Source organism: Tasmannia lanceolata, unplaced genomic scaffold, assembly GCF_043159265.1.
Source record: "Tasmannia lanceolata isolate RefF3 unplaced genomic scaffold, GAP_Taslan_0.1 ptg000025l, whole genome shotgun sequence".
NCBI lineage: Eukaryota > Viridiplantae > Streptophyta > Magnoliopsida > Canellales > Winteraceae > Tasmannia > Tasmannia lanceolata.
This window is the reverse complement of record NW_027518702.1, coordinates 13,163,268-13,183,711: the sequence shown is the minus strand read 5'-3', so window position 1 is coordinate 13,183,711 and position 20,444 is coordinate 13,163,268. Positions and strand designations below refer to the sequence as shown.

Below are 20,444 nucleotides of genomic sequence, written 5' to 3'. Positions count from 1 at the left end.
CTTTCAAAGGAAACCAGTGATGATCAACGCCCAATAGTCTTTCATCATTTGGGGCGTGTAGGGGTTCCCAATCTAGAGTAATAGACAAACGAGCTGGAGTTGGGGATTTTGGTTGGTTAAATTCATTTGGGTCCTTCGAAAATTTAGGGGAGAGAGAAGGGGGGTTGCAGGAGAAAAGAAAGGGAATGGGCGAGGAGGACGATCTGCTTCTCAAAAGCTTCTTCGCTGAAGTTAGCGAAGTTGAGAGAGACAACGAAGTCGTGAGGTAATTAATCTCTCTCTCTCTCTCTCTCTCTCTCTCTCTCTCTCTCTCATTAGTTTCTGCAACCATGTACGCAAGCCTTCTAATCTATGTTTTTCAATTCTGGGGTTTTGGGAACAATTGATAGGTTTTAATGGGGATATGTAGGCATAATATTATAGCAAAGAATCTACTGAGTAAGAAAAGAAGTCAGTTTTTTTTTTTAATTACACCTGAATTGTCATTTGAATTGACTATGAGACCCTAATAATTGTTTGGGATACATTTGGGCAGTTATTACTTGGTTCTAGAAATCCTGTGTAAAGGCTTATGAAGGTGTGTGTAGTCAATAGAGGTGACTTGTGGTCCATTTGAGAGATGTGAGAAAGGTTGGGTTGAAAGATTCTGGGAAAGAAGGAAGGAGGTTAGAGTTGGGAATTTAATTTAACAAACAAAAATTGAATCTTGGGTTGGTTTTTATTTCAAAAGTGAAACCTAAAGAAGTAGGGGAGATTTGAGGTTTGTGTATGAATTTTTTGACTTCATTACGTATTTTAGTTTTAAGAGTGAGGAATGTGTGATCATTGTTTTTATTTTCTAAATCCAATAGACGCATTGGGATTCATGACAGTGCTTTAAGGTTGAAGTAATGTTCTTAACCAGAACCATATATAGACTGCTGAAATTTTATTGAAAAGATCTGGGATTCTCCTTGGGGGAGTTGTTTCCTTAATCCATGTAGCCCTCTTTATTTTGACCATCCAGGCTAGTTGTTATCCAATCCTCGAAGCTTGTGCACATCCCTTAGCTTCATGCATTGCTAAGTGCTGGAATTTTCTACGACCACTTCAGCTGAATGATCATCGAAAATTTCCCTCTGAGTTTTAAATGATGATGTGTTGAATTTTCTGAGGCATTACTTTCCTCAACTTTCTAATTTTCATTCCCCACCTTCTCTCATCTCATCTTTCGTAAACTCCCACGACCAAACAACTCTTTCTCTCATTTATAAAAAAAAGAAAAGGCCCCAAGAGTTGTTTGATTGGGATGGACTTCTCTTATGCCTTTCTTAGTAAAGGATTGCAACTATTCAGAATAATAGCTTCCTTCCTTTTCATCTCCCCAAAAAGTTATCTCCCATTCTCTCCCCCTATGTTACACATTCTTTATTTTTCAAATCTTCAGGTAACAACATGACGACGCCTAGTTGTCTATCCCAAATCTTTATGCCATGCTTCTACACTCTGCTAATTGCATTACACCCGCTAGTGAATTTCATGCTACAGTTGATGAAATCTTCTCATGCTTTCTGTAGAAAATTTCCCCTAACAACAGTACTAAGATTTTCTAGAAAAGCTCAAACTATTGTTTGAATAAGCTCCATTCGTCCTTATTCATATGTACTTGATTGGATCCACAATAAAATATGTTTCTACTGTGATAGGTTTTGGTTCATGCACAGGACCGTGACCACCAAAAGGTACCAAAATACCAAGGGGACTAAGTGTTTCTTTAATTTGAGTTCTAGACGCTTAAGAATTAAGGGATATACTTTTATAACCCAAGTTAGTTAAAAAAGAAACCTGATTATTGGAATAATAAGGTTTTGAAAACTTATTAGAGAACAAAAAAACGAACCGGATTATTGGAATAATAAGGTTTTGAAAACTTATTAGAGAACGAAAAAAAGACTAAAGCTCCAAACTAGTATTCTTGGTATGGCATGAGCATGATAGAAGACAACATACTTCATGAGCGATCCTTTGAAGGGGGTCATTATCAAATTTGGACCATACTTTCATAAGGGTATCATTATCAAGTCCGGGTGTCAATATCGAGATTATTATCACGTGAGTGCCATTATCAATAGTGGCTGGGCCCCATCAGGCGCTTATGACATACAATGACAAATGTCACAAGACTATTGGTAGGGTAGATTACTTGTAGTAGGATTGGTCCATAAGTTTATAATTATTGAAGTAGGAGTAGGAGTCATTGTGTAACAAGAAGTAGAAGGTAACCCCTTTTGATTTTTGTGCGGTTAGTCTATAAATGTAAGGCCATTGCCGTGTTTACAATGTAGACATGAATAGGGGTGTAAACGAGCCTAGCTGAGCCGAGCTTGGCCAGGCTCGGCTCGATTCGTTAAGCTCAAAAGCTCGGCTCGAGCTCAAACCAGGCTCGGCTCGGCTCGGTCAGGCTCGCGAGCCTTATCGAGCTCGGATTATATTAAATTCACACCCCTCATCTTCCCTGGATAGCCCTATCTAGTGTAATTTGACTACTCTTTTTACACTACGGGGGGTGGTCTAAGTAACAAATGGGGTTCCAAAAAAGAAGTGACATATTTTGCCTTCCCCTTTCACTCCTTGGACAACCCTTTTAGTGTATATATATATATATGAGGAAACTGTTGGTGAGTATATATATATATATATATATATATATATATATATTAAATATATTAAATTCTTAACGAGCCTTAACGAGCCGAGCCTGGCCTAACTCGGGCTCGGCTCATTAAGCTTAACGAGCCTGGCCAGCCGGCTCGGCTTGGCTCATTAAGGATTCGAGCCGAGCTCGAGCGAGCTCCTGCGCCCGAGCCAAAATTGACACCCTTAGACATGAATGAATTGAATTACTCTCTGCTTGATTATCTTCCTTTGCTCAGGAGATCCTCACTTGTGAGTATTCTAATCTTGTGCTCTCTTGCTTTCAATCCTAACTTTCCATCTCCAAACATCTTTCCAATCACCATCAATCACTTTAGTCTACTGTTTACAACCTTTAAACCTTCATGCTTAAAATCCAAAACCCTATCCCACGACAACCTTGTCATACCCTTCAGCCTTAGCAGCCCGTCTCCATCATTCCAAACACTTACACCCTCCATCCATACAGCGATCAACTCTTTTACATCCATCGACCAACATCCCTGCACCTTTCAAACAATCCACACTTTTTAGCCCTTCTCCACATTCACCAATGACCAATCTTAACCCTGATACCATCATTGAACACTTTTCTCTTACCCTTAGCCCTGCAGAAGCCTTAAACCATACCACAAACCCATTGCTACACCTAAATCCCTTCAGCCTTAACTGCTTAGACTGTCACACCACACCTGCAACCCAATACCCTACCATCTTGAGCTACTACAGGTTCAATATACCACCAGGAAACCTTCCCTTGCATACATATCTGAAACTTTTCCCCAGACCTAACGTTTTCCTGACCTAATCCCTACATCAACCTGAACTTAACCCTAGTTTCCTCTACCTTTTTGGTACCTGAAATTTTTTGCGAATCTTGATTCTTTCCAGATCCAATAGTCAGTCTAGAATCGGTCCCAGAATCTACAATTAAATCTGCTACAGTCTTACAGATTTAAACCTTACCTGAATCTATCAGTCCATCATATATTATAAGTCCACGACCAACCTATCCCATGCCATTTCAAAAAAAAAAAAACCTATCCCATGTAGTTTTTTAGACTGTTTGACCTGTAACCTGAAATCAGTGTTAATGAGTCCCGTAAAATCCCTTAAACCTTCTTCGATAAGAAATAGGGTATCATTATCATGTCCGAGCCCACCCTATGGGCCAATAGGGATATAAGATATCTTAAGTAATTGGTGATTGACTTATATACCCCTACTTAATGGCCAAAGAAATAAACTCACCTAAATTTAATATGGTCAATATATGAGATGAGGTGGTGTGGGTCCCAGGTAATGTGGGCAAACCCCACATCTAGGCTCTCAAAATAGCAACAAACTAAAAATAAAAACTGCTCTAAAAAGTAGAAACTATCATAAATGTCCAAAATAGAAACATAAAAATATAAATTCTCCTAAAATGGTAAGTGTTCAAAGTTGGATCACATCAGATTGTTACGCATAAATCAGTCCCATAACACCAAGAAACTCAGATTCAGCACAACAGAATTTTTTACACATTTCAGCACTATAATTGACATCCTTTATGTAAACAAATGTACCAAAAACTGGCTTTAAGGCAGAGAAGAGCGGCTAGATAATCTCCACCGAGCATCTAACAACATCCACATATGCTATCCAATTTTTCAAGAAAAAAAATCATTATATCCTATACACACATGCTTATAATGTAACTTTTCATTTTTATGTCAGCAGTTGCTGTGGATGCCTTCTGATAAATTATCAAAGTTATATTGGCTATCATTTTCTTGCTTTGTAAAGTGCATTTAGATCTGAAATTAGATCACTTTCCTTCATGATATTTACCTTCATTATTGTACCATGGATGTTTAAAGAAAAAATATGAATCACTGCAGGATACTTTCATGCTTCAAATTGAATCCTTTTGAGCATCTCAACCTATCTTTTGATTCATCACCAGATGAGGTGAAAAAGCAATATCGAAAGGTAAATCTCCTGATCGTAAGTGGCTATATACGACTCTTTTATCTTCATATATTATTGACGCATGTGCTGGTTTTCTGTTCAATTTTGTAGCTATCATTGATGGTTCACCCTGACAAATGCAAGCATCCACAGTCAAAGGAGGCATTTGGAGGTATGGGAACTTTAAATAAGCTTTCTACCTTATCGGGAAAAGAAAGAATTTGGATATTGTCATTTTTCTATTGTCTTTCTTTTTGAAATTACTATATCAACCCTTCTGCAGATATTTGCTGTCCATTTCTCTAAGGTTTTTTATGTGAGGAATTTGTGCATGTGTTAGCAGTCATGAAGGGGATTCCACTATTATTTGTGAAACGTTTTCGATTTGCTTCAAAGATTGTTTTCGTTTATATTTCCTTTAAAATATTTGATTTGCTTCAAAGAATTTCGGTTTATGTTTCCTTTTTCCTTTTTTCTCTCATATAAGAATCAACTATTTGAAAAGGAAGGAAAAATGCTTTACCACCATTGTGTCCTTGACTCTTGTTGAAATAGGACAGTTTTGGGTGGAAGATTGAAGCACAAAGAGGATACTGTTCCGAGGGCTTAATGCTGATTTAAGACTTTTGAATGGGGTTTCTAGGGCTCTACTCAATAATAAGATTAGGGAAGCGCAAAGATAATCGAAGGGTCAAAAATTTAATTTTTGGATTAGAAAAAAATCACTAAAAATATCAACGGGCTCAAAGGATTGGCTAAAATCCAACTGTTGTATAATTCTCAAATTTAGGCATATGAAAGGGTACGCTTAACAGATGATATTGAAAATAATTGGGGCAGATCTGACCACAAGTCAAAGTTGATCTCTCCAGTTTATAATTTCTGCTTGTTTTATGGAATTTTATAACCTTGTATTTTCTTTCTTTCTTAGATAACTTGATCTTAGGATTTTCATTTCAAGGATCTAAAGACCAGATCTAGGGTTCAATCTCTTTCATTCAATATCTGAATTATGGCCATGAGGCGTACAATTTATAGAGAGACAACCCCATGAAAATTAGAAATGGACTCATGTTGCTATGCAAGTACTATTCCTATAATTTTTAACAGTAATCACTTTCTAATAAAATTTGGAGACTAATATACTTTAGAAAGTAACTCTACTCTTTTCCAATTTATAAATATAAAACTCTAGTAAGATTTTCTAAAGAGTAAAGACTAAATAGAATTAGTAAACTAACCTAATCTCACTTAGACTTTTCAAAAGACTCTTGAGTTCCCAAATAGGAAACTTTGACTAAAATTAAATGGCTTCAAACCTAAACAATTCCTATTGAAAAAGTGGTCAACCACCAAGAGTGAGCCATCCAAGATCTTGATAGTCAAAAGTGGGGATTTAATACCCACGTGGACCAGTTTGACCTAAGATAACTGCCCAAAATTTAAAAAAACCCCTAATATAATTTTTGTTGTTGGTATGATTGAATCTAGATCAGTTATAGATGGATCCCACCTATTCTCTGGCCTTCTTGGAGCGCTACGGAAGATGGTTAATTTTGTCATATGTTGTCGTGTAACATACTATGGGAATGTGGAATCAGTAATTGTCACCATCTTTTTTGGACCCTGTGAATAAAAAAAAAAGAATCCTAGGTGCATCAATCAATTGATACATTCGTTACGTGGTATGAAATGACCAATATGCTCGATAATTGTTGTTATGGCCCTCGGGAATACAGAATCAAGTGTCTATATCTGTATCCTTGTTTTCATCTGGACACTAGCTAGATCCTTATTTATGTATAGACTGCGTGTTCCATTATAATCAACTTTGTTTTTTTCGTAATTTAAGCGTTCTGCTACAATTCAAACATTTTTTTTTTTAATGGTGATACAATTCAAACGTTTAACGCTCAACTGTAGCATCATATGTGCATTAAATCTAGTGAAAGACATTCCAATTTTCTTGTCTTGGATTAATTGCCCAAGTATCATTTCTATAAATTGCATTTGTCTCTTCTATCATTGCACCACTCCACCTTTCACATGTTTTATATTAATCCAATTATGTGGGTTTATGCATTTTCTAAAATTCCTAGATAAAACCTGATGAACTATATGGGAAAGCATAATCATTTTCTTAATCTTAACTGCTGGATGCTAGCAGTGCTCTGCATATTCCATGCTCACCTTGGCAATTGGACGAGTTTTATCAATTATATGCTGAGCCCAAAGTATGTTTAATGAATTCCTTATGATATGCTTATTTTATTTAGGACAGTAATGCTTTGCACATATTTTGTTCTTTTTTTATTATTTTTGAAATGTTCATTGACAAATGACAATTAATAATTGACGCATATGTGAGCAGCACTGGCGAAGGCGCAACAACTATTACTTGAACCCCAAGAAAGAGAATATCTTCTTAGTCAAATTAATGCAGCAAAAGGTAGGTAATGAAACTTGAATGTTTGGTCTATTTGGCTACTATTATATCTTGGTTTTTCATACAAAGCTACCAGTTCATCGGGAAATTTCTTGATATTGTAATATGTATGCAATAGTCCCTAGCTCTAAAATAATCTCATTAAGTGCTTCTACACTGAATGCCTTCCAGTTGAATTTAGCATGTATAGTTCTTTAAATTGTATATGGCATGTTTATTTGTGACATTTCCAATTTGAATTATATATTTTTTTTGGTAAGGTTAGAGTAATTATTGTTGTTTATTGTTTAAAAAGGCACTAATTTTGAAAATATTTGGTGTTGAATAGACATCCACTATTTCCAAACTCCATGCGACAATCGTCGACTCGCCTTAGTTGACTCCCTTTTACCTTGGCCGAATTCTTGTCCAAGTCTGCGTTTTTTACCACGAAGAAAATCAAAACTCCCTCTTGTCCGAGTCTGCATTTTTTTAAGACAGCTTTGAACTTAATTTTCTGTGCCTTAAATGAAATCTGACCAATGGGGGCGCCCTTTGCCCCCCTTTTTCAAGGGTTCCTGTGAATCTAGCATTCCTCCTGAAATTTATATATAGCGCAAAATATACACGAGGAGGACAAACTGCCTTGCCACGAACCCAACACGGGAAAACCCTAAAAGGAAATACAAAAGCTGGAGGAGATCCACCACCTGCCCAAACCTCCAAACAGCCACAGGACCAGATCTTCCTTTAAACACTAGCATGGCCAATCATCAAGAATATAAAAGGCCAGAGAATGTTCCTGACCGGGTTGAGACTCCAGTTATCTGACCTCCTCGAACCTTCCTGAGCTGGCTAGCATATGCTTAGAACTTCATCATCAGGATCCTCAATCAAGAAATCATCAATTGAGTTGGGATCCGTTAAAATAGCACAAGTGATAAGTAGTATTTTGATTTTTAGTGCTTTCTATCAGTTCCTCGATCCTATCATCTAAATTTGGAATCCGTACAAAACAGGCTCCCTTTGTTGGGGTTGGGACTTGGGGGTATAGATCGCTCCCCTCCATCTGAAACAGTTCCCATCATCCCTTCAAATCTGTTAGTCTCCTAGGGAACTGATTTTGACGTATTTTCTCAGGAGTAGGTGAATGAACAGCATAATCTCTATTTGTCTTTTTTCCTGCTCCATATCTGGGTTTTATCTGCTTCTTTTTAGATTTCCTACTGCTACTGCTGGCCACACTAGGGCTATCATCATCGGTTGTGGATCTGGCCAAGGCCCCCATAGCAGGGGCCTGGTTTCTCCCTAGCTCTTCACTGCCTAAGATAGCATCATTGGTATGTGAGACTTCACTGCCTAGGATAACATCATCACTTAACTCCGCGTCCCCTCCTCCACCTAGACAAGCTCTGTTATGGGTCAGAGTTTCAGCCAAAGAAATAGGAGCGGCAATGCTTCTTAGAATTCTTGGAATTAGATTAGATTTTTTTAAAGAGAGCAACTGCTGGATCAGCCCCCACTCTATAATTCTGAAGCCCCCTTACCAGGAGACCTGAATATTCTGTATTGGTAGGGCCTCCTCGTCCTAAAACAGCAGGGACCCAACTTGGATTTGGGCAGGGCTAGCACCCTTAGGAGGACCCAACTGGACATCTCAAGTCTCTTCTAGCACAGGGATTTCAATTTTTATGTCTTCAAGAGTATAAGCAGAAAGCGTTCCAGCCTTGACAAGCCGACTGAAACTGATAGCTGCTTGGTGATCTGGCACAACGGCTATCTCAATCTCCTTAGTTATACCTTTACTACAACTGGATTTTTTTGTTCCTTCCGAGTTTGCATTGTTCGTTCTTCTCCTTTGTTGTAGTCTGCTTGTATTCTCTCTCGGCCTTTTGCTATTGGCAATCATGGAAACCCTCAGTTCTGAGGCCTTCGTCAGCATATTACGAAGGCGCCAGTTTTCGTGTGCGGGGGGATGGGGGGGATCACCATTACTTGAGTTAGAAAGGCGAAGATTTGGGCAAGGGAAAGCACACTGCACCTGGTGCAAATTGATTTTTTTATTCATGATCGACCAATCAGATTATCAGAATGGAGGGTCCTAAAGATATATGGTCGGTACAAAGTTCTGGTCGGTTTTCTTTCAGCTGCATCCCGAGATGCAGTGCCATTCAGGCTCCCCTCATTGATCCTATCAGACACCCCTATGCATTGGGAATTGGCATTGACAACTATCTGATTTCTATTCTGACGAGGACACCCAGAATTAGGATTGGCATCCTTGTCTTCTTGGTAGAGCTTACGCTCCTTCTCTTGACCAATGGGGAAACTCTCTCCACCCAGCTTTTAGTAGTTGGATATGCATTCTTTTGGGGCCTCTGCATAGACCCTGCAGAAGGAGTCTTATCACCCTTATCAATCTGGATCTTATCTGGCCTGCCTTTCGTGAAGGTTGTCGGGTTGGGGCCAGCAACAACATGCTGGACTGGATGCCCCTTATAGTTACAATTCTCATCGATATCGCAGCAAACTCCACAGCATGCAGGGAGTCTTTTTACATAGATGACTTTCTTACATATTCCTGGACTGGATGCCCTTTATGCTTACAATTCTCATCGACATCGCGGCAAACTCCACAGCATGCAGGGAGTCTTTTTTCGTGGATGACTTTCTTCCATATTCCTCGACTACCAGGGGCGCCCTGCCATACTTTATCATGGAGCTTGGAACTTATGTCCACCTCCACACACAGCCTAGCAAAATCTGGTCTGGTTCCTTTGATTGTAGGAGCATCTAATTTGAGCACTCTCCCCAACAATCCACCAATGGAGATCACAAAGTCCGTGTTGAAATAGAATATAGGAAGGCCCTGTTTTGTCAGGTTATCCTCTAGTCACACCAGCAAGAAATCCCACTCGTTTCCAGATCTCATCAATAGGTGTCTACAACCAGAAATGGTTAAAGCCACAGGGGTCGCTCCATTGGGCGCTGTTGGAGGAAGAATCATATGCCTTGCACCCTCTGATCGAGGGAGGGCATCTACATCACAACAATAGGGGTATAGAGGAGTCTCCGAGGATGGAGGCTCCTCGACTATGGGTTTGTCCAGGGCCAATGAGGCATTTTGTCAAACAACTGAAGCTATCTAACACAGCACCTCAACTTTCTGCATTTGAGTCGCCCAAGTCGGGATTTTCCCTACCTCACAGCCATTATTTCACTTATTTTGGAGTTTAGATTTGTCACAGATAATGGATTGTTTCAAGTGAATAAACTGCGTAGACACTCTAATAGTGGATGGAACATTCTAATTTTTTCGAAAATTATAATTGTGTACAATGTGGGCAAGGTTTTAAGTTTCGGTTTCAATTTTTGTTTCGGTCGGCACGGAAAACGGAAACATTTCTGTTTAGGTGGAATTCTTGTAAAATCACGGAAACGTATGGAAAGATATGCAAATGATGAAATTTTAAGATGAAACTTTGGAAAATGCTAAAATAAGCACAATACATACTTAGAAACCATCACATATGCAAAAAAGCCATCCATAATGTCTTAATCAGATCGAACACCTAGTAACATGTGTTGTCGCACATGTCTGGAACAGTAAAGTCAATAAAGAAGTACAATGTAATGAAGAATAAGAAAGTACAATGACCAGTCTCCCATCCATTAAAAAAAAAGGACCAGTCTCCCCTCTACGAACCCTAACTCTAAGTCAATACCACATAGAGCTATGAGGTATTATTGGTCCCTTGTCAATTTGACATACCATGTATAACATATGGTTACTTTGCTGTGCAGAACAATCTTGTTGCCTACCAAATATCATTCTTTACATTAATGAAATGTAAATCATAACATCATTCTATTTTTTGTCGTTCCGACTACTTCCGTCCAATTTCGGGAATTTCGGTCAATTTTTCGGGGAAATAATGACGTAAAAGGAAATCATGTAGATTTTTCATTTCGGTGGGGATAGAAATGCAAATATTTCGGTCATTTCAGGGAAATTTAAAACCATGAATTTTGGTATGACTAGGATACTCTGATGGACGATCTGATTCAAAATGGATTGTGACCCTATCATTGAATGTACAATTTGAAGAAAACTATGAGTAGGATCTGACTGATAAGGGATTCAAAAGGATTTGAAGATAACTATGAATAGGATCTTACTGATACAAGATTCAAACATATTGTGACCGAGACATAGCTGGAAGGAATCCTAGTTGGATTCCTTGACATCCCCAAACACATCGTGTTTCAGAACAATTTTTCTTCGGAATTGATTCGTAGTGTTAGAAAGGACCTTAACTCTGGACATTTTACCATCTTCAATTTCAGTCACTTTTGTCTTCTTCTTAACCTTCGATTCCGTCATAAATTGGTTTGATCTCTTCTTTGTCTCTGATGTTGTAATAGACTCATAGGAACTAAAAAACATCATATATTCTCCCTCGACATCATCGTCGTAAGCATCCTATATGGGCGATGTACCATCATATGAAACTACTTCCTCGTTATAATCATCTTCATAAATATTGAAAAGTATTGTATTTTTCTGAAAATATTTTTCCATACCTTCATTCATATCACGTTCTTCATTGAAATATATATTTTTTTGCAACTAAAGTTGCTTGGGATAAATATTCAACTTGCCGGCGAATCTCAGTTACTTCCTCTCTCCAGTCCATGTTGGTATCTTCAACTGTGGGTCTTCGATGGGGCACCATGATCGTTCTTTCAAGAACGAAAACCTAGCTCTAACACCAAATGAAACTGTTCGGAATTAGAAGACTCAGGATTGGGAGTTAAGAATCTGTCTTGTAAGATGTGCAACCTAGTAAACCATGGAATTAAGAAGAGAATAATATATCCACTCTACTTTCATTCAAAATAAGACCAATAAATGATAGAAAACCTAACTTCTCTCTCAACCCTAGATCAGTTGACAGTTCCTCTTGGGCTTTGATTCCATGATAACAGAAGGTATTCTGGAATAATTAAGTTGTATTATGCCACTAATTAAAGAGGTGTATACAGAGTGCAATAAATGACAGAGAGAAGATACTCCCATACTGCTATTTAAAACTTTACACACCATCTCATACCTATATTCACTGTAACAGTGACAAGCGTATGAGCGTATCACAGGTCTTATGTTGAAGATCCATTTCCATTTACACCATCTCAATATTTTGTTTTTGTTTGATTTAATTTGAGGTGGGGGTCTTTGTAGTTTGCATGATAAATACACATTCTTATGTATGTTGGTCATTTTACACATTAGCTGTGGGTTAGTTATCTTATTTTTGTCTTTATTAGCTTTGATATATATATATATATATATATATATATATATATATATATATATATATATATATATCCAAATCTATTATTTTCATTAACGCTTCAAGTGAGAGGTAGCCTCTTGGACGGTATTTCATGCCGTCATGATAAATGCTTTATAGCATTCAAAAGAATCATGATGAGTACTTCATGGTGTCCTTTTTCCCATTTATCCCTTCAATATTTTTCACATAATGGAGTCATGGAAAGTTAAAAAGGGGCTAAAAAGGTCATTTTTAGTTGAATTCCTTCTATTGATTTTTGTCCATGCATGATTCTCTTCATTTCCCAAAAAAGTTGACCTTTTCTGATTACACTTCCCACTCCAGTTTCTATAGCTTTACTGGCAATTTCATTTGAGGGAGTACTATGCATTAAGTCTGACTAAACTTTTGGTTGTTGCTGCTAGGCATGCCTTTATTGTTTGCTACCTTGGTGAATGTATATATCAGTTTTAATGTGTTAACCTTTCATTTATATAGCACTTGAGACGAAGCAAGGGAAAAAAAAATTCATGCGAATGTTCTTCTTGACATTTGTTTATATGTTATGAACTGCAGAAGAACTCAGGGCCAAAAGGAAGAAACAGTTGAAGAAAGACAATGCTTCTAAGATAAAGTCACAAGTTGATGAGGTAATGAGGCTACGCATACACTTGACCATCAATCATTTAGCTAGTTACATTTTTTATGAACAAAATGCATTTTTCTCCATTTAGTTCAACAATTTGTCCTGTGGTGGAACATGGGCTGCTGCTGATAACTCAACTCAACTAAGCCTTTGTCCCAAACATGGGCTGCTGATGATTAGTTAAAAAACTTGCGTCAAGTTCTATAGCAGTATGAGTTCTATATGAATTCTTTTTTTTTTTTTGAAAGTTGACAAAGATATTTATACCATGAAAATTACATTGGGGACCAGGGGTCCCGACTTGCATTTACATAGCATTATGGTCAAGAGCATACTCCTGAACCATCAAGAGAAACAAATATAAACTATTCATAATTACATTAAGATAAAACATAACTAATCCCTCCTGCCAGTTCCCAGCAAAACATTTGAAAACTACAGACCTCACAACTTCCCCCACCAAAGACAACTTCCCAACTACCTTCCCAATCAACCAAAAACAATTCTTCTTCTCTCCAAACGTCTGAGGACAAATACAGTTTCAAATGAGTTCTATGTGAGTTCTTAAAACCTTTTTAGACTATTGTGCAGTTTTTACCTTCTCTCTCGGTGATTGTGCAATTTTCTCGGAGTATGTCAATTGGTACATGTTTCAATGTGATTTCCGTGGCTTCTTTATAGTACTATACACTTTTTATTTTATTAGACTTTCATTGTCACTTATTGAATATGGAAGTTCTGTCAAGTGTTGTTTAAATGCTACATTTGTGTGCTTAACTTTTGTTTCCAAATCATTCTGTATAAAAAGAAGAGCATGTCTTGCTTTCCAAACTTCAAATTTGGATAAAATGGATGAGTAAATTGTGAACACTATTGTACAGGGAAAATACGAACAACAGTATGAGCAGTCAGATGAGTTCCAGCAGCAATTAAAACTGAAAGTGCGGGAAATTTTAACGGAACAAGAGTGGCGCCGAAGAAAGATGCAAATGAGGGTATACAAGCTTATGCACTTCAAGCTCTGTTTTAAGTTCCAAGTATTCTTTTGATGCTTCAATACTCAATAATATGTCTTTTTTCTGTTGTATAGATTTCAGAAGAGGAAGGAAGATTAAAGAAGGATGAAGAAGAAACAAAGGAAATGTGGAAAAGGAAGCGTGAGCACGAGGAGCAGTGGGAAGGAACAAGAGAGAACAGGGTCCGTAACTCTTACAGTTTAGCCTTTGTTTCTTTCACCTAAGTGTCTTTCCATATTATTCATGTCTTTTTTGTTTGTTTGGACCCATAACTTGCCAAGATATGCCTATCATGCAGCCAAATTGTAGTTTGTCATACATAAAGAAATCACTCCCTAATTGAGCTAAAGGTTTTAGGAACATTACACCTACAAAACTTTCCTGCTCCGAAACCACAAATTTGACTCTCTTCCTTTGAACACCAGCTATTGCTCTCATGACCAAGGTTTTAAATTTCGGTTTCGGTACTCATTTCGGACCCCACCGAAATTCGAAATTTTGTAACGATTTAAAAAAAAAAAAAAACATTTTCTCGAAATTCCAGACCGAAATGATGAAATTTCGGCCGAATTTTTGTATTTCGCGAAATCCGGAATTTTGGCAAATTTCGGTTTCGGTCTCCACCGAAATCCGAAATTTAAAACCATGCTCATGACTACTCAATCAAATAGTGATTGCCTCCGACAGCATGATGTTCTTATAAATATTTTTACTGAATTATTTATTTTTATTTAAATCCTTATTTTATTTTTTTACATTAAATATTTTTGGAAAGAAACAGATACGATACCGACTCTCAACTAATATTTTTTCTTTAATTGGTTCGTCATCTCTTCGTGAAGGTTAATTGCTGGTTTTCCCCCATGTGTCATTGATTCTCCAACTTCGTCCACCACTCTGGCACGGCTAGCCATTGTCATCTTTGCAATGTTTATTCTCCGATCATTGGACACAATATTCCTCATGCATATATCGAGTCATTACATTACTTCCATAAAAATATGGTAGTCATACTTCTTATTGTGCATCTCATACGATCCATAGGCTCGCATCTTTCCTTAAAAATTCTGGTACTTCGAGTAGCAATTTGAAATTAGGTTCTCAGACCAAATTGAGGCAGGATGGGAAGGGAATACAATTGTATTGTAGCTCTAATACCAATTAACAAATTGATGTAGATTGAAAGAAAAGATACTACTAGGTATTATAGCTCTGATACTAAACTGACATAGGATGCCAAGTGTAGTAATATGAGAAATTAGTTGGAAATTTAACAGATTTGTAATAAGATAATAAATCTGGAATTATTTGAAGGTTAGGAGGTGGGAAATAATCTAGACCATTGGCAGGAAAATACATGGTTTTATATTTTCTCAAAATTTCACCGAAACGAAATCTCAATGAATTCCTTCCATATCATTACTTTTGTCGAAATTAGGCCGAAATGGTCGGAACGACAAAAAAAATGGAAAAATGTTATGATTTGCATTTCATTTCATTAATGAAGAGAATGATATTTTCTCGGCAACATCATTGAACTGTACAACAAAGTAACCGTATCTTATGCATGGAATGCCAGATCGGCATGGGACCAATAATACGTCGTAACTCTATGTGGTATTGACATATAGTTGGGTTCCTTTGAGGGGTTATTGGTCATTGTACTTTCTTACACTTCATTGCATTGTACTTATTTATTAACTTTACTTTTCTAGAAATGTGCGGCAACACATGTCACTAGGTGTTCAATGTGATTAAGCCATTATGGATGGTTTTGTTGCTTATGTGATGGTTTCTAAGTATGTATTTGTGCTTATTCTAGAATTTTCCAATGATTCATCTTAAAATTTCATCATTTGTATATTTTTTAAAAGAGTAAAAAATATCACCATTTACATATGTTTCTACACATTTCCGTGATTTTACAAGATTTCCACAGAAGTTTTCACTGAAACCGAAATGTTTCCATTTCCGTGCCGACCGAAACTGAAATTTAAAACTTGGCACTAATGTCGGCCAACACATGTGAATGCTGATCTTTTGTAGTCTGAGTCTGTTGTTGGCAGGCTCCTCTGGACCGAGGTCGGCCCAAGTCATGATGTAGAGCATTGGCGCTATTATCCGTGGCCAAATGGACGGATGTCAGTGCAGGATATACGAGACGACTCAAATAACCCTAAGACTCCCTAGGCAGCGAAAAGGATAACCGACCGACCTAAACTGACCCTATGACCTAGAACTACTAACTAAAGCACACTAACTAAAGGAAGTGATAGCTAAGCCCTACACGGATGTCTAATGAGCGCCAAAGTGGCACATGGTTCTGGAAGCAACTAGGAGTCTAAGCGCTTGGTTCTGATACCAAATTGACGCAAACTCGGGGGTTCACGGCTGATTTCGAAGAATTTAAGAGCTTAATAAGTTAATCTTGCAAATGTGGTAGCTCAAACCATATCCAAATCAGATTAAAACATTTAGAAACAATCAAATCAGCCAAGGATGCTCACTTTATGTTAGTGGTTAAGAGGACTCATCAAGGAACTTAAAACCAATCTTGAGCAAACAATGACAATAATAATTCTCATCCAGCAACCAAGATATATTAAGGCTAAAATAAGCTTAAGGGTCTGAATACAAACCGATAATAAAAGAAAGGAATAAACCTTTTTTTTTGAAATGGTAATTTATATATTGAAGGAAGAGAAACCGAGATGGTTCTCAATGATTACATTAAAAGATAAACAACAAAATAGGAAATAAACCTAAGGCCCAAACAACCACCTATATAGGAAATATGGGTGTCAAGGGTAATGGATGGGTAAAGGTAAGAATCTAAAGGGTAGGGTTAGGTCAACAAGGACTGAAAGAAATCAGTATGGCAGTAGAAAAGTTCTCGTTCGAGTGGAGCAGCCCATCAATCTTGAATGTCATGCAATGGAGACTCAAGAGTACGGTGGAGGGGCCAGAGATCTGAACAGCCAAGGTAGCGTCAACCAACACCATGTAATGCCCGGAGAGGAGAGTAATATGGTAATTGGCATGTGTGCATCCCCGAACATCAAGGAAATCAAAGAGGAATATTAATTTCAGCAAGGTGGGAAAAAGATTCCAACGATGAAGGAAAATTGCCAGCAAGATGAAGTGGATGAAGTGACTAATGGTGATAGGAGGGGACTGTTTTGATATGAACACTCCCTATATAAACCTCAAACATTCCTATGGACTGTACGATCGGCCAAGAGAGATGGAAACACAAGAGAGGAAAGGAGGGGAAATGGAAAGGAGATAAAGGTGGGAAATGATAAAAGGAGACTAGGGTTCCATGGGCTGTTGCAATAGAGGACAGCAACATGTGCATGTGAAGAGAATAAGAAACCATGGGAATGGGAGAAAGACCGATAGGAGAAGGAAAAACGAAAGGAAGAAATAAAGAGGAACAAGAGAAGGCAAAACCGAGTGGAGAAGGTAGAAAATCGGAGGAAGGAAGAGGGAGAAAAAGAGATTGAAGAAGGAGATGTGGAGAATATACTAGGGTTTTCTCCATGTACGGTTCGGAGAAAATTCTTCCTTGCTTCACACGTCCAAGAGGAGGTGGGTTTTGCACGATCAAACTTGAGAACACCCCTCCCTTAAGCCTTTATAAGAGATTTTAATTGGAGTTAGAGGGCCCTCCATCTAGCTCAATAATATCCCGCATAACTTAAGTGACATAACTTAAGTCACTTAAGTTATAACAAAGACCTAATTAACTCCTGCTTATGTTATAATAAAAAGACCTAACTACCCTCACTTAAAACAAAAAGAAAACTACTAGCTCAAGGGGTAAAAGGGTCTAGTAAGGAATAAAACATATGTGACGTAGTGTTTGAGTGGTATAGGCTCTAGATGATGTGGAAATCCTCAACATCTAGGCTCTATAATAATAATTCGCTAAAATAAAAGGTCCTGAATGAAAAACAAAACCTTAAAACAATCAATAGTCTCTCGAAGTGTGTATTCGTGGCCGGATCACGTCACTGGAGAAGTTGACGAAGAGATCATAGAGGATGGTGGATATGGATGGTAATCCCCTTTGTCATCTTCATATGCGTGCCAACAGATAAGACAATCTATGGATAAGTTTATCCAAGAGTGCAACAAACCTCTTAAAGAAGTATCCATGGATTGTTATCTGTGTACCAAACAGCCCCCAAATTTCATAGAAGTTTCTGTTCAAATACCCTTTTATCTTTTCATGATCTATTTCCTCTTGTGGTCCATGGGGGTCTTTGGGACCTCGAGTAATTTGGCGTACTCCATTGCATGGTGTTGAGGGAACTGATTTAGAGAACCACCTTTAATAATTACTTTTAAGAAAAATAGTAGTGAGTTTAGTGATCAAATGTATAAGGATCTAGCAGACTAACTGTCAATTGCAACTACGATAGATGACTAACTCAGTCATGGAGGGATGAAGTGTGCCTCATCTTTGGTCTGTTTCTTTAGCTTTCCAGCCATGTTCATGGTTAAGAGGGGGCCACGGCAAGTAGTGAAGTCAAATGCAAGTTCGTACAACTTCAGGATTTGTTAAAAATCCTTACTTTGTTTGAAGATCTAATTTGTAAATTCGTTATGCTGCCTATGGATATACTATCTTGTTATTTATTGTTGCTGTTGTGCTTTGGCTTATAATACTGACATTTTTACATGCATAGAAAAATTTCTTTTAGTGACGTGTTATATTTTACGCATCACAATCTGCATTCCTAAATATTCATCATGGCCCCAAAAGAAGAGAGTAGTAGTTTCTTGTTTTTGAGAAATTTATTTCTAGGGCTAGCCATTTCATATTAAAATCTCATCAATTACAGTAAAGGGAAACCGCACAAGTAAGCCATCCTTGTTATTCAAATTCTACTTTCCCTTTCTGGATTTGATAGAGGGTCAGAAATTATGCAAGATTTTTACCACCCCCTCTTTGGTTCATCTTCAGGTTTCCAGCTGGAGAGATTTCATGAAGACAGGAAAGAAGGTGATGATCCTAACATGTCTCCCTTCTTCTTTTGTTCTTTTTATCATCAAAACAGCCTTTTTTTTTTTTTTTTGAAACGTGTATAAAAGGTCGTTTTTTTGCAAAATGCCATGGGGAAAGGCCAAACAGTTATTGGGCTGTTCTATAAGAACATCCCCTTCTTTCCTCTTGAGGTACATGTAACTATCAGATAACATATATACATCCACTGCCACTTGAGCCCAACTGATTTTATTATTGGAATAAAATCCCAGCCCCTCCCTCTCCATTTCCCTTTCCATTTTTCATTTCTATTTCACCTCTGTAATACCAACAAGTTTGAAGAACTGAACATGGTTTTCTATATCTTCTCACAGGCCAAGAAAGGAGAAATTCGACCACCTAAGCTCAAAACGGAAGATCCTAACAAATCTTATGTGCAGAGGCCAGTGAAACGAGGGTGACATACACTTTGGTCTGCCTCTCACTTGTATGGTATCTGAATTAGCAAATGTAAAACCTCGGGGAGGAAGACAGAATACTGTCGTGGTTCAAATATCTCCTGAGTATCAGGTCTTGATTGTAGAGAGATTAACTATATATTATTCAGAAAAGGAAAAGGAATGACATGTTCGGATTGGATTCTTCTCTTCTGTTAAATTTGGACTCTGGCTGCTCTCCTCACCATTCAAGGTGAAGGGAAACCTTTTATAGGATGTTCCAACTCATAACGAGCGGGTCCGTTTGGTTGCTGGTATTTTTTTGGTTCTTGGAACTTTTGTGGAACAAAAACATTCCTGGGAGATTGGTGGAAAAAAAAACTCTCAGGAAGTATCCCGGTAAAATAAAAATCCCATGTTTGGTTGACCGGACTATGATGGGAAAAAAAAATCCCGGTAAAATAAAAATTCCATGCTTTGTTTCGTTGCTTGAACTGTTGGGAAGAAAAAAGTTCTTCTTTTGGTTATTTTGGTTCTTCGGATTTCGTGCGGGATTATTTTGGTTCCTTTGGATTTTTTTTCCAGCTTTGGGTTTCGTGCTTTGGTTCGTGGGTTTCGTGCGGGGTTAATCACGAAAATGACTTGTTGCCACTGTTGGGAATACTGCAGCTTTAGCCCTTATGTGAGAAGGGCTAATAAGGACTAAGAGGGCCCCATCCCTCACACCCTTAATCTGTATAATAAATACTATCAGAGCAGACCGAAAACACACATTTCTCACTATCTATGATTGATATTTCATTTCTGTTGGAAAAATTAGAGTATGGATATGGTCTATGGTTTATTCGAACCCAAAAAATCTGCAACTAGAAATGAAAAAACTCTTTCTGTTTGGAAATCAGAAATAAAATAGAACTTATCTGTTTGGTTGAAAACCCTTTGGAAATTGGATTGAAAAGAATAAG

General features: G+C 37.7%; 1 protein-coding gene across 1 annotated transcript; it reads left to right on the top strand.

The window, feature by feature from the left end:
* The first annotated feature begins 7 nt into the window (after positions 1 to 7).
* Positions 8 to 19,684, top strand: LOC143858054 (Chaperone DnaJ-domain superfamily protein). Its single transcript, XM_077368645.1, has 9 exons — positions 8 to 265; positions 4,557 to 4,647; positions 4,738 to 4,798; positions 6,998 to 7,075; positions 12,964 to 13,037; positions 13,915 to 14,028; positions 14,124 to 14,231; positions 19,022 to 19,060; positions 19,417 to 19,684. Exons 1-9 carry the CDS (start codon positions 186 to 188, stop codon positions 19,501 to 19,503), a joined length of 732 nt encoding a protein of 243 aa, XP_077224760.1. The 5' UTR covers positions 8 to 185; the 3' UTR covers positions 19,504 to 19,684.
* Positions 19,685 to 20,444: the final 760 nt, after the last annotated feature.